This window comes from Microcaecilia unicolor, chromosome 11, assembly GCF_901765095.1.
Source record: "Microcaecilia unicolor chromosome 11, aMicUni1.1, whole genome shotgun sequence".
Classification (NCBI taxonomy): domain Eukaryota; kingdom Metazoa; phylum Chordata; class Amphibia; order Gymnophiona; family Siphonopidae; genus Microcaecilia; species Microcaecilia unicolor.
In genome coordinates this window covers 187,892,113-187,917,299 of record NC_044041.1, presented here as the reverse complement: position 1 = coordinate 187,917,299, position 25,187 = coordinate 187,892,113, and the positions used below count along the sequence as shown (strand labels likewise).

Genomic DNA, 25,187 nt, shown 5'->3' with positions numbered 1-25,187 from the left:
GACCTAGCGGTAAAGACTCACGCAGTAACCGAGCGGTAATGACCTACGCACGTCAAATGCATCTGATATGCGCGTCTGAAAATTGTTTTCAGATGTGCGTATCGAACGTGCACCAAAAAATAAAATTACGGCAAGAGCCACACGGTAGCCTGGCGGTATCTCCGTTTTGGCACTTATTGGGCACACGTAGACGCTTACGTGGCTTAGTAAAAGGTCCCCTCATTTTGTAATGAGGCGCCGATTATTGAATACACTTAGTTGACACTAATTTCAGCGCCAATTATTTAGGTGCCATTAATACAATCTCCTCCATTATTTATTTATTTATTTATTTTACATTTGTACCCCGCGCTTTCCCACACATAGCAGGTTCAATGTGGCTTACATAGAGGGGCATAATCGAACACGAACACCCATCTCCATGGGCGCCTATCTCCGAGGACAGGTACGCAAAGGGGCGGGACAGACCGTATTTTCGAAAAAGATGGGCGTTCATCTTTTGTTTTGAAAATATGGTTGGTGCCGGGCAAATGCATCGGATTTGGACGGATTTGAGCTGGGCGGTATCGGTTTTCAGCAATAATGGAAACCGAAGGTGCCAAGCTCAAAAACGAACACATCCAAGGCATTTGGTCATTGGAGGGGCCAGGATTCGTAGTGCACTGGTCCCCCTCACATGCCAGGACACCAACCGGGCACCCTAGGGTGCACTTGTAAAAAGTAAAATGAAAAATGAAAATACCTCCCAAGTCCATAGCTCCCTTACCTTGGGTGCTAAGCCCCCCAAATGCCCCCCCAAAACCCACTCCCCACAACTCTACACCATTACCATAGCACTTATAGATGAAGGGAGGCACCGAGATGTGGGTACAGTGGGTTTGGGGGGGGGGGGGTTGGAGGGCTCCCATTTACCAGCAAAAGTGTAACAGGTAGGGGGGGGGATGGGCCTGGGTCCACCTGCCTGAAGTCCACTGCACCCACTAACAAGTGCTCCAGGGACCTGCAGTGCTGTGATGGAGCTGGGTATGACATTTGAGGCTGGCATACAGGCTGAAAAAAAAAATAAAGTTCTTTTTTTTGGTAGGAGGGGGTTAGTGACCACTGGGGGAGTCAGGGGAGGTCATCCCCGATTCCTTCCGGTGATCATCTGGGCAGTTGGGGCACTTTTTGTGGACTTGTTCGTGAAAAAAAAAGGGTCCAAAAAAAGCGGCCCAAATTCTCGCTTCTGCCGCCCTTCTTTTTTCCATTATCGGCCGAGCGCCCCCACCTCTCCTCGGCCGATAAACATGCCCCAGTCCCGCCTTCACCACGCCTCCGTCAACTTTGTTCGTTCCCGCGACAGACTGCAGTTGGAGGCGCCCAAAATCGGCTTTCGATTATACCGATTTGGGCGCCCACGGGAGAAAGGCGCCCATCTCCCGATTTGGGTCGAAATATGGGCGTCTTTCTCAGGGCCGTGCCTAGGGTCTCCGACGCCCCCCTGCAGTTGGCCTCTCCGGCGCCCGCCCCCCCCCCCCCGAAAACGAGCGCTACACTACCCGCGCTCTTCTCCCCAGATCCTTTTTTTTGTTTGTTTAAATTTACCTCTCCGGCGCGTGGCAGCGTAGGCAGCGTTAGTGAGGAGGCGGCGTTCCTCCGCCCCGACGTGTCTTCCCTTCGCTGTGTCCCGCCTTCTTCTGACGTCAGAAATGACGTCAGAAGAAGGCGGAACCGAGCGAAGGGAAGACACGTCGGGGCGGGGGAGCGCCGCCTCCTTCTCACTAACGCTGCCTACGCTGCCGCGCGCCAGAGAGGTAAATTTAAACAAAAAAAAAAGGATCTGGGGAGAAGAGGGCGAGGTAAGCATGGTGCGGCGGGGTGCCCCCCAGAGGATGGCGCCCTCCTGCCATGCTTACCTCGCTTACCGCGTCGGCACGGCCCTGCTCTTTCTCTTTCGAAAATAAGCCTGATAGTAAATAGAATTGCAAGGTCTTGTAAGGAAGTATTACAACTGAAATAAACATGATAACAGAAAGGCCTTAACAATAAGTGGGTTAAACAGATAAGATAAGCAAAAGTAAAACTACTACTACAAATCATTTCTATAGCGCTACCAGTCGTGCACAGCGCTTCACAATTGAACATGAAGAGACAGTCCCTGCTCAAGAGAGCTTAAAATCCAAATCAGGACAGACAGACAGGACAAATAAGGGACAAGGGTAGGGCCGACAGACACATAGGGATAAGGGGCTATTGAAGAGAAAGATAAGATAACGGTTACGGACAAGTGAAAAAGTTAGGAGTCAAAAGCAGCATTAAACAGGTGGGCCTGAAGCCCGGATCTGAAGGCGGATAAAAGGGCATAATGTGGGGAAGATGGTGAGGAAAAGACTTGGGATAGGCATGAAGGAGATTGGAAGACACGATCTATGATATGATCATCAGCAGTGCCGGAGTCTTGTGGGTAGGGTTAAAGGTCATGGGCATCCACGTGGTTAACGCACATTAATTTTTAGCACATGTTAAAATCGCTGGCGTACCTTTGTAAACAAGGCCTATAACTTGCAGAATCCTGTGAATTACACATGCCCCTGCCTAATTTAGGAAGCCACTGTTAACGCCAGGTCTATGACTGGCAGAACTTCAAACACCTGAATGCAATCTGTGCCAATACTGGGTTACGCTAGAATTCTATAATGGCGGCAAAAGCAGTACCCGATCAGCCTGTGCTTGGAAAGGTAGCCAGGTGGCAGCTGTAATGTACAGCCTCTGGTGAGGCCTCATTTGCAGGCAGATGATCAAAAGCAAACGCCGGCGCTAGAGGCTGTTAGCGCCATACTAGTGCCGGCGTTTGCTACCGCCCCATGATCACAGCCCTCGAGCGCCTGAAACAACGCGCTCGAGGGCTCAAAGCACAAGTAGCATGCAAATGCATGCTAAACAGGGCTCTTAGCGCAAGTAGCTTACAAATGCATGCTAATCAGCGCTTAACACATTCATCCCCATTGATCAGCGACCAGCGCGCCAAAGATTGGGTCGCTGGCTGCGACAAACCCTACGCCAACTCTGAGCTGGCGTTAGGGTTTGCAGATCATTGGGGAGGAATGGTGAGCCCTGTCCACCCATTCCTCCCCTATAGCAAACCTGCCAGCGAGGGCAGTTGAGGACGTCCAAACTTTGGACGTTTCTGCAATGGACAGTTAAGGACGTCCAGAATTGGATGTTTCTATGAGAAAGACGTCTTTCTCATAGAAACATCCAATTTTGGATGTCCTTAACTGCCCCGTCGCTATACCTCTGACACCCCCTTGAAATTTGGCCGTCCCTGCAACAGGGCAGTTGAGGACATCCATCTTCCGATTTAAAGATGGGCGTCCTTCTCTTTTCATTGGTCTCCAGCCCAGACCTGTCAAACAAGTGCGGGAGGATTGTGCTGAGCGCATGCTCAGGCACAATTCTCCCGCACTTCTACCCCATCATCAGAGATAATTGCGCTGCTTAAATTTGCATGCATTATCTCTGAGCATAGGTCTAATAGCGCCCCACGCTGTTTGGAACAGTGCGGGGCTTTTGATCATCTGCCTGTTGGAGTACTGCTTGCAGTTCTGGAGACCGCACCTACGGAAAGATATAAACAGGATGGAGATGGTCCAGAGGGCGGCTACGAAATTAGTAAGCGGTCTTGAATGCAAAAATTACAGGGACAGGCTTAGGTACCTCAACATGTATACGCTGGAAGAGAGGAGGGAGAGAGGAGACATGATAGAAACATTTAAATATCTCAAGGCATTTATGTACATGAAGAGAGCCTTTTCCAAATGAAGGAGAGCTCTGGAATGAGGGGGCATATGACAAAGTTAAGAGGGAATAGGCTTAGGAGTAACCTAAGGAAGTATTATTTCACAGAAAGGGTGGTGGAGGTGTGGAATGGCCTCCCAGTGGAGGTGGTGGAATTGAGGATAAGCATGTGGGATCACTTAGGAACAGGAAGAATTAGGGGTTACAGAGGATGGGCAGACTGGATGGGTCATATGACCTTTATCTGCCGTCATGTTTCTATGTGAAGCCCTAAATTACAGTGAAATAGCTAAAAAAAAAAAACCAAGTACTACCCCCAAATCCCTGCTCTCATTTCAGAAACCGGCACCCTTTTTATGAACAAATATTTTATCATATTCCCAAATCTACTCCCTTTAACCAGTGTCAGAGTACTGGGTGCTGTAGCCTTATAGCCCCCCCCCCCCCCCCCCCCCCCCGCTTAATTCATTTTCAGGTTCCTTGTTCCTTCTACTCCAAGATTTTGATAATTAAACTCTACAGTCATGATAATTCTACAACAATCCTATAAAATGCATAATTGGACATCTTGCTTTTAAATATTAAACACACACACACACACATAATGAGGGGTATTTCCAAAAGTCACTTATCTAAATAAATGTCCTGTTTGAAAATTGTCTCTCCCCTCCCATCTCTGCCCATGTCTGATGGTTTTTTTGAGTTTGTGAGACTCTCAGGACTTGTTGCTTTGCTTTCATCACAGCAGTTTTTTGCTGGCCCCTACAAGCTGCCACCCTAGGCAATTGCTAAGCCTTGCCTAACGGTTAAGCCAGACCTGGCTCTGGTGCTTCCCTTCCACTGAAAAATGTATCTTGTGCACTATTGGAGTAAAACTGTGTGCAGGTATCTGTAAAATCTTTAAAGCGGTTACATTCACATCCTCCCCGGAGAAAAACTTTCTCAAAAATAGGAGGAGGGCAACTCTTTTTAAGCTGCCCATGCAGAGATGTTCCTGGAGCTTAGTTTGCATGCAGTGTGGTGGAGCTCTGATATCTGAGCATATTTTATAAAATACTAGCCGTTAAGCCCGTTAAAACGGGCGAGATTTGTGTTTTGCAAAATGTAATAATTCTCACCTCCATCCCATCCATGGCCAACAAACCTCCTCTCTCCCCTGCCCTCCCCTCCCCCGATCCATGTCCAGCAACCCTGCTCTCTCCCCTGCCCTCCCCCCCATGTCCAGCAGCCCTCCTGTATCCCCTGGCCTCCCCCCCCCCCCGTCCACCAACCATCCTCTCTCCCCTGCCCTCCCCCCATATCCAGCAACCCTCCTCTTTCCCTTGGCCTCCCCACCCCCCTGTCCACCAACCCTGTTCTCTCCCATGCCCTCCCCCCATGTCCAGCAACCCTCCTCTCTCCCTTGCCCTCCCCCCATATCCAGGAACCCTCCTCTCTCCCCTCCCCTCCATCGATCCATGTCCAGCAACCCTGCTCTCTCCCCTGCCCTCCCCCCCATGTACAGCAGCCCTCCTGTCTCCCCTGCCCTCCCCCTATATCCAACAACCCTCCTCTTTCCCTTGGCTTCCCCCCCACCCTGCTCTCTCCCCTGCCCTCCCCCCATGTCCAGCAACCCTCCTATCCCCCCTGCCCTCCCCCCATATCCAGCTACCCTCCTGCCTGCAGCATTTCCACACGGAGGTGAGAGGCGCTGTCATGTCAGTGCAGGGGGCCCGATACAGAGGGGGGCGGGAGAGGCGGCAATGACGTCGGGGATGGGGTGTGGAGGTTGGTCTGCCGGCGATGTTATTTCATCTCCTCCAGGCTCCAGCGGCAGCGTCCATTTCCCTCTCTGTTCCGCCCTCTGACGTCATCACGTCTTGACGCGAGGGCGGGACAGAGAGGGAAGTCTCTACTGCGCATTTGCCGGTGAGTTGGTCACTTGTCATTTATATGTTTGATGGTTTCGATTCTATATATGACGCCTGAAAAATCCATGCCTAAATTTTATAGAATCGGCTTAAATTTCCACGCAGTATCTAGAATACGCCAAGTGCCTCTCCAAACAAATTTGGTCACGTCCATTTAGGCCAGGTTTTCCTTGGCATAAATCACAACTTGGTCTAAATTAGGAACAGATTGGGTGTATTCCATAATAGTGCTCATAGTTTCTTAACCCATCCATTCCACCCCCATGGTCACACCCCTTTTTAACTGCATGCATTAGAATTTACGTGCACCACGTTATAGAATACGCCTAGAAAGTTGTGCACATAAATTCTAATTAAAGCCAATTAGTGCCGCTAATTGGTTATTAAGTACTAATTATCTGCACTGATTGGCTTGTTAATCAATTAGGTTGTACACGTAATTTGGCCACATGGCCAAATTAACAGGTATAACTTGAGGCGCCATAACTTAAGGTCCCACCTCCCGTGGGAGGTGGTGGAGATGAAAACGGTAACAGAATTCAAAAATGCGTGGGATAAACATAAAGGAATCCTGTTCAGAAGGAATGGATCTTCAGAAGCTTAGCGGAGATTGGGTGGCAGAGCCGGTGGTGGGAGGCGGGACTAGTGGTTGGGAGGCGGAGCTAGTGCTGGGCCAACTTCTACGGTCTTTGCCCAAAAAAGGGCAGATACAAATCAAGGTCAGGTATACACATAAAGTAGCACATATGAGTTTATCTTGTTGGGCAGACTGGATGGACCGTTTGGTCTTTCTCTGCCGTCATCTACTATGTTAGAATTTGGGGGTTAGTGCATGGCCAAGGTAACAGTTACCACACTGGCTTAACAATTAGAGTGCACTAATTCATGTGCAATGAGGTGGGAAATGGCTGGATTATGACTGGCAAATGGACTGGTCCTTGTAGTTTGCTCAGGGAAACTTACTGGGTGCTGTCACTGCTGTAGATGGCACAGATACTCTTACTGACTCTTCAGTAAGAGGTGCTGAGTGCATCAGCCCTATATATCAATTTATTTATTTATTTAGATTTTGCTCACACCTTTTTCAGTAGCTTCAGTAGTAGCTCAAGGTGAGTTACAATTTCAGGTAAACTGGATATTTCTCTGTCCCAGGAGGGCTCACAATCTTGGTTTGTACCTGAAGCATTGGAGGGTTAAGTGTCTTGCCCAAGATCACAAGGAGCAGCAGTGGGATTCGAACCGGCCACCTCTGGATTGCAAGACTGGTGCTCTAACCACTAGGCCACTCCTCCACTAGCAACATTCTATGTAGAAGCCCGCCCTTGCAGATCAGCAACGCGGCCGCGCAGGCTTCTGTTTCTGTGAGTCTGACGTCCTGCACATACATGCAGGACGTCAGACTCACAGAAACAGACGCCTGCGTGGCCGCATTGCTGATCTGCAAGGGCAGGCTTCTGCATGGAATTTTGCTAGTGGAATAGCAACATTAACATTCCATGTAGAATCTCACTATAAGGGATACTTTTATTAAGCTGTGTAGGGGCCTACGCGCGCCATGTCAATTTTGAGTTACCGCATGGCTACCACATGACCCTTGCAGTAATTTCATTTTTGACGCACGTCTGCTATGTGCGCCGGAAAATATTTTTATTTTCTGGCACGTGGGTGGTAATCAGCATTTTACGCACATAGACCATCATCGCCCGGTTACCTCACGAGACCTTACTGGTAGGTCAACGACTGGCAGTGAGGTCTCAGACCCAAAATGGATGCGTGGCAGTTTTCATTTTGCCGCAAATCCATTTTCAGCAAAAAATTTTTAAAAAGGCATTTTTTACAGGTGCACTAAAAAAATGATTCTGTGCATGCCCAAAACATGCGTCTAAGCTACCACAGGCCATTTTTCAGCACACCTTAGTAAAAGAATCCCAATATGGGAAGATTCACCACACAGGCCTTGCAGTTCCCATGCATTAATTTTAGAGGCTCAAGGAAACAGTTTTTTTAGTTTCAGCCAAAACCGAAACTACAGCCAAAACTTTGCCTAGTTTCGGCCGAATCCAAAACCGAAACTGAAAACTAATGTTTGGTTGTGTGAATGTGAACCAATGAGTTCCACCGGGGATTGTCAGAGCTTGCCGTCGGCAGCTCACTGTTAAACCCATAGGAGATTATTATGCTCCAATCCCAGGACTGCAAGCACAGGCTGACAACTGGGAGAGCCGTTTTAACAAGGACTTCCCAAAAAGTCTGGCACATTTAGGTTCCGAAGTCAATGCAGATGTAATTAAATATCCTCTGAGACGGAAACTTTGTGAGAATGTGTAACCAAAAAAAAAAAAATTCAAGATTACCAGTTTTTTATGCTTACCCAAACTGTGCACAAACAACAAGAAAAAAGCATTTTGAGATGTTTCCCATTTTGTATTCAGTTATAAAATTGATTAAGGACAAGCATGATATGAATTCTTACTAAAATAGGGTAAAGGAGTCCAGACACTGGTCCACACTGCGGACATTAGACCAACCTGAAGCACAATCCAGAAAAAAAAGCCCATTGATGTTACTGAAAGCTCTAAAAAATTACAACCAAGAGCATTTCATTTCTCAAATCATCTACTAGAATAAAACACACCCTCAACGTTCTGAGGACAAAGGTTCTGAACTCAAAGCACAACGATAAAGGGTTCGTAACTTCATGGTGGTGAAGCCATCCCACTATGACTTTGTGCCCCGCCCTCACATCAAACGTCATGACGACAAACGAACCCTTTAACGTTGTGCTGTGACTTCAGAAACTTGGCCCACAGAACGTTAAGGGTGACAAAGAAAGAATCGCAAACAAGCAGGGGGGGGGGGTACTCCTCCCCCTGGATGTCCAACACCCACCCCAAGCGCCGCCCTCCACCCAAAGACAAGCACGAAAAAGCACAAAAAACAAGAAGCCCCGCTCCAACATGCTGGAGGTGCAACACCCACCCCCACGCTGCCCCTCCACCAACCCACCCACGAAAAACAAGGAAACAAAAAAAGCAAAGCAAAACCCACCCCCACCCCTACCCACCCACCCACTGACGTGTAGCTTTGCCGCCGGGGAACCCGAAACCCCGCAAGAACAAGTCCTGTCTTCTGACTCCGGCGTGATCTTCAGCATTACTAGCCTCTGCAAGCAGGGCTTCTGTGCGTCTGACATCCTGTCAGACGCACAGAAGCCCACCCTGCACAGGCTACCAATGCAGAAGATCACGTCGGAGTCAGCACAGCACACAACAGAGGAATTCTGCAGGCGGGATTTCGGGTCCCCCGCCAGCAAAACTACAAAACGGTAGGGTGGGATGGCGGCGGCAGGGGGGGGGGGGGCGGCATCGCGCGGCAGCGGTTGTCTCGCGCGGAGAACACTCCAACGAAAACCCTGCTAGCGCCCGTTTCATATGTGTCAGAAACGGGCCTTTATAACTAGTTTTCTAATATTTAAACTTCATTTCATTGTAATATCATTTCCCTACTAACACTATAAGTTGACCAATACTTGTGCGCATGAAAACAATCACTGCAGGTTTCTTTCTCATAGAATATCTTCTTCACGCCACAAGTTTGATTAAAATGTGGCATCTTCATCATACCCAACAGAGGGGTCCTTTTACTAACGTGCAAAATCATTTTTAGCGCACCTGTAAAAAATGCCCTTTTTAAAAAAATTTTAAGATAATCACCCGACACAGACTGTGTTTCACCCACAAGGGCTGAGTCAAGGGCTGTAAAAATAGCAAATAATAATGAACCAAATTAAAAACATCGATAAAAAAACGTAATATTGCATAAAAGTATACACAGAAACATATTATATTGATTGAATAAAATAAATATAAATGCTGGCCACCGCTGGCTTGGGGATAGGGGGTGAAGAAACCAGTTTCAGTAGCAGTCAGTGCTGAAAGAGAAGTGGTTTTTTTAGCACTATACTTCTTGAGTTTATTCTACAAATGTAGTTCTGTTTTGGATTTTCTGGCTTTCTTGTGAGAAATTACTAATGAAGTTTGTGAAAAAAAACCTCAAAAAGCATGTGAAAAAAACACAAAAAATAGTCTAAACAAATATTAGGACACACTAGTAAACATTTAATTATCGGAAGGTTTTTTCTGGCCAATGATGAACATAAGATCGTTTTGATCTGGTCAGCTCTGTTGGATTGTTGTAATCTAGGAATTCTGTGAGGCCTTTTCCTTCCAGAATTTAAAGGGATTGTATTGTGGTTGTCCCTGGTTCCATGCAGAACTACATCTAATATAATAATTTGCTCCTTCAACGTTCCAATGTGTCTCACTGGGTTCGTAACCATCTCCTGACGTCAGGCACGTAGGCTTCTACTGTGGGAGAGTGACGTCAGGAGATGCTACTGTGGGCGACTCTGTCTCGCTGCCGCTCTCCTCCGCAACCCCACGTCCCTCTTGCTTCCCGCTCAGGTATTGGTGCCGGTCGTTTTATCTTCACTTACCAAGACAGGGTTACGGCGGCCGCCAGCAGTGGTAAAAGGTGTGCAGCCTAGGCCCCTTTCTGTCTCTCAGTTGTGGTCCCACCCTTGCGGAAATAGGAAATGAGGACGGGACCACAGCTGAGAAACAGAAAAGGGCCAAGCCTGCACGCCTTTTACCGCTGCTGGCGGCCGCCATAACCCCAACGAGGTAAGTCAAGATGACTTTCAAACTTCTTAGGGAGGGGGCCTGGAACTGGAAGGGAGGAAGGGAGGAAGGAAGGGAGGGATGACGACCCTGGAACTGGGAGGGAGGGAGAGAGCCTGAAACTCGGAGGGAGGGGGGACCCTGAAACTTGGAGGGAGGGAGGGGGACCCTGAAACTCAGAGGCAGGGAGGGAGGTGGGGGAATCTTGAACTCGGAGGGAGGGGACAACCCTGGAACTCGGAGGGAGGGAGGGGATGACCCTGGAACCCACAGGGAGGGGACGACCCTGGAACCCGGAGGGATGAGGATGACCCTGGAACTTGGAGGGAGGGAGGGGGGCACACACTCTCAATCTCACACACACACACTCTCTCACAGACACACTCGCACCTAGTCTCACTCTCTCTCTGTCACACACCCACACACTCGCACATTCACTCTCTCGCTTTCCCACATAGTCACTCTCACACACACTCTCTCAAACATACACACTCTGCGAAAACCTTGCTAGCGCCCATTTAATTTATTTCAGAAACGGGCCTTTTTTACTAGTCTATATATATAAGACATTGTCATTCAGTGGAGGTTTATTTTGAGTGAAGAATCTAGCGATTTTATATTTCCACACCCTACTGATTTTTTTGCTTTAGTGCATGAAGTAAGTGAACCACTTGCCGCATGGCCATTTCGGGGGAAGGGGGAGCAATTACCGCTACCCACTGAGGTAACCCGGTGGTAACCGGGCAGTGATTACTACCGAGTAACTGGTGCAGTAAAAATAGGGTCCTATTTTCCCTAGCGCCGGAAATGCCACACTCTGCCGGCACCTGCGTTGTGCCGGTGGTCGTTCCGGATTGCCGCGCTATAAGCCTATGGTGGACTTAACGCTGCTTAGTAAAAGGGCCCCTGAAAAAGTCCACTCCTCCCTACATACCATCTGCCTATGAGCATTTTCTTCATGAAATACAAATTTGAATTGTCACATTTTTCCACTAAGGAGGACAGTCAGTGAAATAGACTACGGGCTTTCTCAGGCAGCTCATTTGCACACACCATGTCATGCTAGCATGATTATTTTGAGGCATTTGTCAAAAAAAGCAGAGCAGATAATAAGAATCACATGGAGATAAGTGGAACATCAGGAAGTGATAAGAAAAAAGGCTCTCTAGGGAAGTCGTGCAGCTAGATAAGTGCAACAACGTTTATTTCATCTGCCGCTAACATATGTCTTTTGAAATATTGCTAGAAACAGTTACTGCCCTTTGAAAATGCTGCTGCCCAGGCATGAAGTATCATTACAAAAAGTGACAATGAAAGTGATTCTATGTAAGCCACATTGAGCCTGCAAATAGGTGGGGAAATGTGGGATACAAATGTAACAAATAAATAAATAAATCTGAGATTCTACATGGAATGTTGCTACTATCTGAGGTTCTAGATGGAATGTTGCTACTATTTGAGGTTCTACATGGAATGTTGCTACTATCTGAGGTTCTAGATGGAATGTTGCTACTATATGAGGTTCTACATGGAATGTTGCTACTATCTGTATTTGTTTACACCGGAGTCTGCAAACGCCTCTCCGGTACTATGTAAGCCACATTGAGCCTGCAAATAGGTGGGAAAATGTGGGATACAAATGTAACAAATAAATAAATAAATCTGAGATTCTACATGGAATGTTGCTACTATTTGAGGTTCTAGATGGAATGTTGCTACTATATGAGGTTCTACATGGAATGTTGCTACTATCTGTATTTGTTTACACCGGAGTCTGCAAACGCCTCTCCGGTACTATGTAAGCCACATTGAGCCTGCAAATAGGTGGGAAAATGTGGGATACAAATGTAACAAATAAATAAATAAATCTGAGATTCTACATGGAATGTTGCTACTATATGAGGTTCTAGATGGAATGTTGCTACTATATGAGGTTCCACATGGAATGTTGCTACTATCTGTATTTGTTTACACCGGAGTCTGCAAACGCTTCTCTGGTACTATGTAAGCCACATTGAGCCTGCAAATAGGTGGGAAAATGTGGGATACAAATGTAACAAATAAATAAAATAAAATAAAACTTCCTGAGGTATTGCAAGGACCGGCTACAGGGCTGTGCCTAGGGTCTCCGGCGCCCCCCCATTGGCACCGCGCCGCAGCCCCCCATTGGCACCGCACCGCTGCCCTCCCGTTGGCACCGCACCGCCACCCCCCCATTGGCACAGCGCCGCCGCCCCCCCGTTGGCACCGCGCCGCTCCCCCCCGAAAACGATCGCTACACTGCCCGCCTTCTTCTCCCCAGATCCTTTTCCTTTTTTTTTTTAACTTTAAGTTTTATTTATTGTTATAACAAAGGTAAACAACTCAACATACTCATAACATCCTACATACAGTCAATAAAATATCTTGGTTGAACCATACGTGTAAAGTTCCCTCCCCCCCCCCCCCCCCCCCCCACACCCCCTCCAGCCCCTCCTCCCCCCTAGTACTTAGTCTCGGGAACCTACTTACTGCTAACTGAGTGGTTACAAGTAAATACATCAGAACCAAAATTACAATACTTTGGGGCACCCCACAAACTAAACAGCAACCAGCCCCTCACCTCCCCCCCCCCCAAAAAAAAAAAAAAAATTCCCAGTGATCAGATATAGAGGGCGCGTACACTCCTCCCTCCTCCAGCTTCTCAACTAAAATCTAAGACAGCTTCCCCTACCATACTAGTCTTCTTCCCTTCGCTAAGTGTCCCGCCTTCTTCTGACGTCATTTCTGACGTCAGAAGAAGGCGGAACACAGCGAAGGGAAGACTAGTAGACACGTTGAGGCGGGGGAGCGCCGCCTCCTTCTCACTGACGCTACGCTGCCGCCAGACAGAGGTAAATTTAAACAAAAAAAAAAAGGAAAAGGATCTGGGGAGAAGAGGGCGAGGTAAGCATGGTGCGGCGGGGAGCCCCCCCCCCCCCCGAGGATGGCGCCCTCCTGCCATGCTTACCACCTCGCTTACTGTGTTGGCACGGCCCTGACCGGCTATAAGGAAAATCATCCCTATGTATGGGTCAGCGGGACTGGGTGCAGGAGGAAGGAATGTTCTGCCTTCCATAACGTAGCAACTCGTACTTGATTTCAATCTACTTGGCACATGCCCTTCTTCTTATCACATACTTGCACAGGGGCCCTTTTACAAAGTGTCAGTAAGACCAACGCAGGCTAACCCGAAACTACAGCCGGCCCAGCAGAGCTGCCGGCGGTAGTTCAGCCTCGAGCATGCGCCAACATTTTTTTATTTTATAGCATGGCGTTAACCTAGCGGTAATTGGGAATTGCAGCGCACTGCCCGGTAACCACCTGGCTACTGTGGCAGCCCTTACCGCCACTTCAGTGGGTGGCGGTAAGTGCTTCCCTGGCATGGCCACGCGGTACGAGTAATATTGCCGCATGGCCATTTTTTTAGGGTCTTTTTACCTGCTGAGGTAAAAAGGGCCCTGGCGTGCAAGGAAAATGGCCTCCGCTGCTTTTCCCGCAGCTTGGTAAAAGGACCCCACAATGGGGGCCTTTTTACTAAGTTGTGTAGGTGCCAACGCATGCCCAGCACATGCCAAATTGCAGTTACCACCCAGTTACCACGTGGCCCTTGCAGTAATTTCAATTCTAGCGCGCATCCGCTACATGCGTCTGAAAAAAATTTTTTTATTTTCTGATGCATGGCAGCTATGCGCATCAAGTGGCATTTGACGCGCATAGACCGGTCTCAGACCCAAAATGGACGTGCAGCAATTTTCATTTTGCTGCACGTCCATTTTTGGCAAAAAAAACGCATGTTTTGTAGGTGCGCTGAAAAATAATTCTGCACGCGCCCAAAACACGTGTCTACACTACCGCAGACCATTTTTCAGTGCACCTTAGTAAAAGGACCCCAATGAGACTTCCTATAATAAGTTTAAGGCAGACTGAAAATCTTTGGAGTCAGTACTGAACATGATTTAACTAGGCAGGAGAGCCTCCTGCAGTGGCGTAACGAGAGCGGCTGCCACCCGGGGCGGTTCACCGCTGCGCACCCCCCCCCCCCCGGGTGCAGCATGACACCCCCCCCCCTCGGCGCATCACCCAAGCCCCACACCCCGAGTGCATTCTGGCCTGACGTGTGCACGCCGCTGGGGGGGGGGGAGGTGTCGGTTTCGCTGGTTCCCTGCTCCCTCTGCCCCGGAACAGGAAGTAACCTGTTCCGAGGCAGAGGGAGCACGGAACCAGCGGAGCCAACACCCTCCTAGCGACGTGCACCCAGGGCGGACCACCTCGCCCTTGCTAAGCCACTGGCCTCCTGCCTAGTTAAATTGCACTGACTGGCTCTAGAGGAAATATTTAGTAGTATTTAATGGTTCAGGCATGTATCGATGTAATTGAAACTTGGACCCAGGAATGCCAATTGAAACTGACCTTGAGTGAAATAAAAATGTCGGTGATAGGTTTGATCAATTGTCATTCGGCAATAGGAATAGCTCTTAGAAACAACACCCTTCCTTTTGAACTTTTCATAAAGGTATTAGGAATCACTATTGGCCTGGCACTTTCTTTCAAGACACACATCAATTTATTATTTTTTTTAATGTTTTTTAAGTTAAGACAGTTGCGAAGCACAGGGTTTTTTTTGAGGGGGTACTTGGGGGTACTGAGTACCGGCACATTTTCCATTGTCTACTACAATTGACCCATGGTCCCCAAATTATAATGAAAGAGCTCAGGTTCAATACACCAATTCTGCCTTGCCATAGATTCTGTGACTGGTTGCAGGGGGCCTGGCTATTGTGGGGTGGGTCCCTAAATGATCACCCCACCCCTGAAGGGTGGCCTGGCATTTGAGTACCGGCACCTTTTTTGCTAGAAAAAAACACACTGGCAAAGCATAAGAAAGTTGTTTTATTTGATCATTTTAAACTATTGGTCCAAACCTTTATCATCATCACTCGATTGGATTATTGTATCATTTTGTATGTAGGTACCAGAGTTACATTGCTTAAGCGCTTGCAAACACTGCAAAACACAGTGACCAGAATGTTGTGTCATGCTTGGAAAAATGATCGAGTGCTCCCTTTGTTGAAATACTTTACACTAGCTACCAATTGAGGCCTGTTTATTTTTTTAAATTAAGTCAGTGCTTGTCAATCTTTTTCTGGCCATGACCCCATAACATTGGCCAAATAAAACTGTCTGACCCTCTGGGGCTGCAGAATAATGATGCACCCATGGATAACCCATCCAGCATGTACCCCATCTGGGAAGCTCTGAATTAAGTGCTTTTATATTTCAAATATTAAACAGTTTGGTTCCTTCTTGCTTGGTCCCTCATGTTATCAAATCTTTATTATGTCTTGATCTGTGTGAAATAAAAAATGATAACAATCTTTTTTCCCTCAGCAAGCAAGATTAAATCTAAGCAAGCTTTAATTTCTTATCAGGCAGTGATGCTCTAGGAGATTTTACCTGCAGATCTAAGGATAAATATCATTTATATGAGTTTTTGCAAGAAGTTAACACATTTTTTATTCCAAAAAGTTTTAGAAATTTATCTTCTTGATTTATTGTATACCGTTACAGCCCAATATTTGATTGGTCTTCTTACATGTTATCCAGAATGAACAGTATTTCTTGTAATTGCAGAATGCCAGTATAATATAGTATTATATTATATTATATTATATTATATTATATTATATTATATTATATTATATATTAACCATAATATGACGTATCTGTATAATATTATTCCTAAAGCTATGCACATATATTTATTTATTTGTTGCATTTGCATCCCACATTTTCCCACCTTTTTGCAGGCTCAATGTGGCTTACATATTACCGTTATCGGCATTAGCTGATTTCGGTCTGAACAAATACATGGTTTGAATGAATACAAAGTGAATATATGACAGATATGTGCATATTGTGCCTTAGAAAATTAACCCATAGGGAGCACACACACATTTACGATAATGAAATAAACCGTGGAAATGAAACAAAATGTAGAAAATGCTGTTTTTTTTGTTTGAAATTGATTTCATTGTTATCTTCAAATGACTGCACCCCTCCAACGAAAATTTTGCAGAGCAAAGTCAGTTTCAATGTTTCCTAGCCAAGTGCCAAATTTGTAATATCTATCCCCAAACATTCAAAAGAAACACAGACAAAAATCATAGCAAAAGTTGAGAAGTAATAGGCTGAAAATGAGAAGCCCGCAGGTACTCAAGTTTACCTGGGGAAAATCAAAGATCACAGCACACTCCATAGCAAAACCCAAAGCAGAAGAATTTAATTTCCAGTGCCCCTGAGCAAATACATTTTGAGCAGTGTCCTAGCTGGGGACTGTGCTACCAATCATCGGTGTGGTTTGCTCTACGCGCTTAATAATTCCCATTTTCTGTTCACTTAGGGGCCCTTTTACTAAGTCACATAAGTGTCCCAACGTGCGCCAAAATGGAGCTACCGCCTGGCTACTGATTGGCTCTTGCGGTAATTTCATTTTTGGCGTGCAACCAATACGTGCAGTCGAAAAATAATTTCTATTTTTGGATGTGCGTACCGGGCACGCGCCAAGTGGCATTTCACGCGCGTAGGTCATTACCGCCCGGTTACCGCGTGAGACTTTACCGCTAGGTCAATGGCTGGTGGTAAGATCTCAGGCCCAAAATGGACGCGTGGCAATTTTCATTTTGCCGCACGTCCATTTTCGGCAAAAATGTTTAAAAATGCATTCTTCAGAGGTGCACTGAAAAATGATTCTGCACGCGACCCAAACACGCGTCTACACTACCGCAGGTCATTTTTCAGCGCACCTTTTTTAAAAGAGCCCCTTAAGGCCCCAAATTTGAAGGCTGAAGCAAAATCAGAGCCAAAATAGATGTGCAGAGAGGGCAGGCAAGTCAGTTTGCCTGCATAACTCTGAAGCAGCTTGTGAGGAGAGGGAAAGCGGCAGGGCAGGAAGCTGAAAAAGATTCTATTGCTTTTTATATATTTAGAATTTGCGCACACTTTTTTCAGTAGTAGCTCAAGGTGAATTACATTTAGGTACACTGTGTATTTTCTTGTTGGGCTCATATAATCTAAGCTTGTACCTGAGGCAATGGAGGGTTAGGTAACTTGCCCAAGATTACAAAGAGCAGCAGTTGGATCTGAACGAGGCGCCTCTGGATATCAAGACTGGTGCTCTAACCACTAGGCCACTCCTCCACTCTGCCTTTAGCCATTGGTACCAGCTGTTTTTTCAGGTGCTTCCCACTTTCAAACAGTTCATACTGAGGCAACGCTGCCTAAGTGAGTTTCATAGTGCTGACAGATATGGCTTGTGCAAGGCAGGAAGCACGCTTCTATGCTTCAATCATCATCCTGTCCTGATTCCTTCAACTTTCTACCGCTGACAGGCTTCTATTGCTAACATAAAACATGGAAGAATTCTGGGTGCTTTCCACTGCATTTTAAAACCAGTCAGCCAATAAACAGTGGACAGCAGGTGACTAACCACAGATCAGTTGTAATGTCGTAGCAAGATAAAAAATCAAGGGGACTTTTTACTAAGGTGTGCTGAAAAATGGCCTGCGGTGGTGTAGGTGCAGGTTTTGGGTCGTGTGCAGAATCATTTTTCAGCGCACCTGTGAAGAATGGCTTTTTAAAATGAAATTACCGCAAGAGCGTCGCCATGCAGTAACTCCATTTTGGTGCAGCTTACTAAAAGGGCCCCAAGTCTTCATCAGTCAGGATGCAATGGACATATCAAGGTTAAGTCTCTCTGTTCTAAATATCACCACAATATCAAAAAATGAATTCCCAGCCAATCTCTGGTAAAATAACAAGAACAAAATGAAAAAAAAACAAAAATCCAGAGAATATATTAATGGAGACTACAAACAGTGAAAGGATTGACCCAAAAATGTTCTACAATAAATGTTTTGAAAAAGATTTTATATATATATTTGAAAATGATGTTATAAATATGTGAGAATCTCCATCGGACAAGTTTCACTACTTTCAGTTAAGACACTATATACAATCTTTACCATGGGAAGATCTGGCTGAAGATGTTCAAGAGGAATTGGCCACAGCTTTCTCACTGACAGCACAGCAGAAGGTGCCTCTCAAATTCCATCATAGGCATATTCGTGATACGGCAGAGGAGCTGGACTACAAGAAATTGCTACTCATGTGGCAACAAGATATACCAATGAATCTTACTCTATCTCAGTTTAAGTCACATATAATCACGATGCGAAAACAGACAATGATGATATCCCATTGGGAGACTCAATATAAAGTGGCGCTACGGCTGTATATATCTCCCCGAAGGGCCTTTCATATGGGGCTCTCTCCTTGGGGAGAGTGCCCTAAGTGTCGAGAGCCGGGGGCTACCTTGGGGCATATGCTGTGGTCCTGCAGAGGTATAACCCAATACTGGAAGGATATAATACAATGTGTTTCAAAAATATGGTCAGCAGGGTGGAAATATGATCCAGGGTTACTATTGGGACACCCGATACTAATTCACCCCATCCCAGCAGGACTAACAGCTTTTGTGAACAAATCTATCATTGTAGCTAAACAGGTGATCCTATCTGAATGGATTACCCGACATTACCCTACATGTTCACGATGGAGAGCCCGCATGATTGCACTAGTGCGAGTTGAAAGGATGGCAGTGACAGACTTTAAAGCTCAAACAGGACTGCAATTTCAGAACATTTGGAGCCCATTCCTTAACACGTTGTCCTCACATGCTAGAAGTAGACTGTTGAATTTTTAATGAGACACATAGCTGGACTCAGAATTTGGGGAGGGGAGAAGGGACTGCGGGAGGGAGGGAAGGGAGGGATGGGAGACAGAGGGAAGTTGGGAAGGAATGTTTAAAGAAATAAGTATCTGCACATTATGGTTTTGTATTTGCAATGTTTCTTTACTCAATAAAAAAAAAGATTAAACATAAATATGTGAGAATCATTGAGAAGATCTCAGAGTATAAACTCACCCAAGCGAGGATATACTGAAGTGAATGACGTCTCTAAGGGTAGACAAGTTTCTCGATCATAGAACTTCTCTTTATTTTTTAATAACAGAATACTCACGATTACTTTATTATTTGGGGATCACTTATAGCACGTGGGTGCATTTGATTAAAAAATAAAGAGAAGTTCTATGATCGAGAAACTTGTCCACCCTTAGAGACGTCATTCACTTCGGTGTAGCCTCGCTTGGGTGAGTTTATACTCTGAGATCTTCTCAATGATTCTCACATATTTATAACATTATTTTCATATATATATATAAAATCTTTTTCAAAACATTTATTGTAGAACATTGTTGGGTCAATCCTTTCACTGTTTGTAGTCTCCATTAATATAGTCTCTGGATTTTTTCATTTCACTAAATATAACCACGACATATGGACGGAATGTAACTGATAATAACAGGATCAGTCCACATTGACCATTTGCTTCATTAATGTGAACTCCTGCAGAGCAATTCTATAACTTGGCACCTTCCACGTTCAGAGGTGCTAAAAATGGCATTTCTTTTTTATTAATTAAAGGGGATAAGTTATCAATGTGGGCTACTGTTAAGACATGTTATTTTACTGTTAACCCCATATCCATAACTAGATTTCATTGCATAAAATAGGAGTTGTGCTAAACTAACACGAGATGGTGGTAAAATAACACATCTTAACGTAAGCCCACATTAATAACTTCACCCCCTTACTGTGAAGAGTTCCAGTCTCTGGTAACCAGAGCTGATATTGTGATGTCATAATGCCTCATTCCACCAATGCCTAAGAGCCAACCTCATCAGTGATGTCACATGGTTTGATTGCCCTGTATTTGACTCACTTCTGATACTGTGATGTCATAATGCCTCATTCCTCCAATGCCTAAGTGCCAACCTCATCAGTGATGTCACATGGTTTGATTGCCCTGTATTTGACTCACTTCTGATACTGTGATGTCATAATGCCTCATTCCACCAATGCCTAAGAGCCAACCTCATCAGTGATGTCACAATGGCTTGATTGTCTTATACTTGGCTCACTTTTATTACACATAGCAGTGATTTTGATTTCTAGAGACATTTCTTTTTTCTTTAATTAAGGGGGAAGTTATCAACATGAGCTACCATTAAGACAAGTTATTTTACTGTTAACCCTAGTTATTAGTAGCTAGGTGATCCTTTTACTACAATCACTAAAATTTGCAGTTACCACAGTTAACATAGGATTTTAGCACATGTTAGCAGCAAATGTTTTTGTAGCTTCTTTTGGGGGAAATTTCTCAGTATTTCTATTGCAGGTTGTGCATTAATGTTCCCATTAGTGTAAGGTACCTTGTTACTATGTTACCTGCTGAGAGCTACCAAGGGATTAGTTATCGGCTTCTAAGCAGTCCTATGTGTTAGGCAGTTACTTACCGGTATCTGTAATGTGCTAGCTGGCAAATGGTTCCATGTCCACTCCCTGCCTATGCCACGCCTACTGAGGGAAAAAATCTGAAAATGCAGTTTTATGCGTGGCAACAAGCTAACTATGGCAAATGCCCTTCCTGCGGTTGTGCCATAGCCTGATTCCATACGTAAACCACTCATTCAGGGTGAAGTTGTATAAATGGCACTCAAAATTTGGCATTGAAAAAAATTGGTGCTGAGTGGTATTCCAAGATTGGCGCCTTTTATAGAATAGCCCATAGCACCGGGATTCGCTCCCAACATTGGGCACGAGGAGTTACACCAACTGAAACCAGGTGCAAATCCCAGCTTGCAAGCTGGACGCCTATCCCCCAAATTCTATAGCACGGCGAACATTTTAAGGAACCTCCCCTGGCCTGCCCATGCTCCTCCAACACACAGGAGTGGAAGACATAAGTACATAAGTATTGCCATAATGGGAAAGACCAAAGGTCCATCAAGCCCAGCATCCTGTTTCCAACAGTGGCCAATCCAAGTCACAAATACCTGGCAAGATCCCAAAAAAGTACAAAACATTTTATACTGCTTATCCTAGAAAAAGTGGATTTTCCCCAAGTCCATTTAATAACGGTCTATGGACTTTTCCTTTAGGAAGCCGTCCAAACCTTTTTAAAACTCCGCTAAGCTAACCGCCTTTACCACATTCTCTGGCCAAACACAATTTCCTTTCGGTTGGTTTGATCTACCCATGCTTCTCCCATGGCCACACCCCCTTTTCAGATCCACATGGCAACTCTTATAAATGCTATTCTATAAATGAGCGTGTAAGTGTGTTTTTGCTTGGATCGGTCGTTTCTGCACTGTTTCGGCGCTTGCAGCCATTAGAATTCAGCGCAGAAGTAGTACCTAATGTTCAGCACCATAAATAGAATTTCCCCCTAAAGGTTCAACCCCCTTTAGCAGAAGGGTCCCTAGATCTCATTGCATACATGAGACCTGTGCTAATCAAACACAAGTTAGTGGTAAATGAGCAATGAGAGGCCAAATTGATCATTCCCCCCTTAGGACTGGATTCTGTATATGGCGTCCAAAATGTAGGAGCATTGGAATAACTATTCCATAAAGCATGTCTACAGTAAGATATGGTTTATAGAATAGTACATAGGCCGGGGGAATGTGCGTACATTTAGGCACGGCTGTTTACACCACTGAAAACCTGGTGTAAATACCCACGCCTAAGCATAAGCTCATTCCCCCAAATTCTATAACAACATGTGTAAATGTGATTGACACCCCCAACATACTTATAATCCTCCCATGGCTGCGCCTCCTTTTCAACTACACACGTTGGACTTTACATGCGCCTCTTTTTAAAGTTTGCCTAAAAATAAGCCCATGTAAACTCAAAATTATTGCCAATTAGTGATGATAATTGATTTTTATCAGCCAATTTTCATCACTAATTGGCACGTTACCCAATTGAGTAGCGCACGTAACTATGAGACATCTTGAACACTAGTACTTTCTAAAACTGCATTACCAACGGGAAATTATTTTTCTCTCTTTTTTCTTCCATCCATTTCCATGTTTTTTTTTTTTTTTTCCTGTTTATGTGATTTGACTTTCTCTTTTCACTCCTTTGTCCCTGTATTCCTTTCTATAGAAAATCAGTAATTTGGGGTATCACAACAGAGTGTTTCCTTAGAAGGGGAGAGGGGAAAATGTGACAACCATCTGGTCTACACTCCATAGCCTAAAGGTTGAGAGTTTCAACCACAGTCAGGTAAACTCACATAGGAAAACAAAGCTAAATTAAGCTGCTCGGTACATCTCAATATATTTCATTTCTTGAATCAGAAGATGAAAAGCTTACCATGTGATAGAAGGCCAACGCAACCATTGAGGTCCTGATATTAAAGCAGCAGCAGCATTTCAGAAGCTCCTGGGACGTAGGGGAGGCCATGCTTGCAGGTGGCTGCTGTTTCTCCAATGCTGTTCAAACTCTAGACGTGTGAGATCTTAAGCAGAAGAAGAAGGGAGGGCAACTCACCCGAGCACTTGGTTTCCTTCCTGGTGGCAAAATATGTCAAATCATCTTAAGCAGTCTCATGACTCACTGCAGATAAGAAGTTCAGTCCCCAAACACAAGAGGTGTAAGGAAAAAAAAACCACTATAGAAAACCAGGGTGCCGTTATCTCGCTCAGGCATCTGCATTCTTACTGCAAAATACAAAGCTGATTAAAAAGTTTATTTGTACCAAACTGCAATTATATATAAAAAAAAAAAACCTAACGTTTGTTGAAACAGTTGGAAGGTAAAGTTTTAGTGATCTGCATTTTTTTTACATTGTGATTGCTTTAAGAGGCACTTGGCAGTCTTTCAAAATTCACTTGGTAGATAGCTGCAAAATATTGGGCCAAATCATTATGCCGGACGTTTGACCGCTCCAAGCTCCACACCTTGTTTCTTGTCAAACCCCTCCTCTCTATCCAGTATTTTTTTGTTTGTTTCCCATTCAGGGATATGAATTTAGCTCATATCATTCTCAGTAGTAGCTCAAGGTTCAAGGTGAGTTACATTCAGGTGCAGTAGGTATTTCCCTGCCCCCGGAAGGCTTCCTGTCTAATCCCCCAAGGGTCCTTTTGCCAAGCTGCATAGGCCGTTTTTCCTATGCACCAGGGCCCTTTTTACCACAGCAGGCAAGAAAACTCTTTCGCCAGGATTCCCAAAGACCGGATCACAGCAGTAGTAAAAACGAAGCAAAGTTTCTTAAACAATAAAATGACTCGACACAATGTTGTGTTTCGGCCAAAAGGCCTACATCAGGAGTCTATGGATTGAAAACAATATATTTATTACATTTGTATCCCACATTTTCCCACCTATTTGCAGGCTCAATGAGGCTTACACAGTGCCGGAGATGCGATTGCAGACTCCGGTGTAGACAAATACAGAGTGATGTAGAGATAAGATAAAGTTCATGTGGCATAGCCACATAAGGGCGTCATACACGGGAGAGTTGTGTTGTGTTCATACCGTATTTTGGTTTTGTTGTGATGCAGCGGTCAGGCATTTATGTTGGGTTGGTAGAGTATGCCTTTTTGAACAAGTAAGTTTTTAGTGTTCTCCAGAAGTGTAGGTGGTCGTACGCGGTTTTCACGGCTTTTGAGAGTGCGTTCCACAATTGAGTGCTTAGGATTTGAATGCCAATCTGGCTACACACTATTCTGTAACAATGGATGCCTAAACTGGATTGCGTGCTACTCAAAAGGGGGCGTGGCCATGGGAGGGGCATGGGCAGGTCAGAGGCATTCACAAAACATGCAGGCACAGTTACAGAATAACACGGATCCGCACCCATTTTGCACGCCAGGATTTACACCTTCAGCTGGCATAAGTCCTTGCGCCAAATTTGGCACTCAACACTAACGAGTGCTCTTCTCGAAGTGCCCTTTATAAACTAGCATTGAGCACTGAATTTTATCGGCACTCAATTCCCAGCCTCGTTTATAGAATCTGTGCTATTACGCTCAACTATCCATCATCCATCAACTGTAGTGCCATCATTTTAGGCATGATATATAGACTGTAGCCCTAAACGTAAAGTTGGGTGGCCAATTTTACAGAATTAGGGGGTTAGGGGGTTAGTTACATTGTCCATTTTTTTTTACAGTAGTTTAATTTCCTCTGTAGAAGCAGAAGGCACCATTCCATTATTCTCATTCACTATTTTTAGCTGAAATTTCTTGCAAGATGCCTTTTCTACGGAAACAGAAGGCTGATGCCTTATGTCAAACTATTTTGATTTCTACAGCTTTACATTATACCTTAATGGCACCTATAACACAGAAATCAACAGGAGGTATCTTCTGAGTTGATGCTACGAGAGAAAGATGATGAAAAAGAACGAGTAGGATGCTGACAAGATGTTACAAGAGGATTCAAAGGCGGAGATGGAGATGTCGGTGCAGCATTTCAGATCAAAGTTCTTCTTAAATTATAGTTATTTCCTCAGGGAAATAATGAGGGAAAATCTTTTTTTGAATAAGACCCTTTGTGGCCCTTTTACTAAAGGGTTGGCGTGCGGCAATCCAGAACTACCGCCGGGCTACCACAGGAGCCCAGTGGTATTTCCCCCCCCCCCCCCCCAGCGTGTGCCATTTCTGGTGCTCCAGAAATTTTTTTGATTTTAGTTGCACAGGAACTTAACCGACGGTAATTGGGTAGCGCCACATGCTGCTGAGTTACCACTGGGTTAGCAAAGGAGCACCTACCACCATGGCTCCCCACCAAAACAGTCATGCGGTAAGTGGTTCACTTACTGCATGACCATTTCTTTTCATGAAAAATGGACAGCCTTTTACCCGCTACCAGTGGCGTAGCCAAAGG

General features: G+C 45.3%; 1 protein-coding gene across 1 annotated transcript in view; it reads right to left on the bottom strand.

Moving 5' to 3' along the window:
* LAPTM5 (lysosomal protein transmembrane 5) overlaps positions 1-22,826 on the bottom strand; it is a 62,924-nt gene extending 40,098 nt beyond the window's left edge. Inside the window, exon 1 of the mRNA XM_030219340.1 lies at positions 22,671-22,826. Coding sequence (XP_030075200.1) covers positions 22,671-22,760 — 90 coding nt within the window. The 5' untranslated portion in view covers positions 22,761-22,826. The remainder of the gene's footprint in view (positions 1-22,670) is intronic.
* Between the last annotated feature and the right edge of the window lie 2,361 nt (positions 22,827-25,187).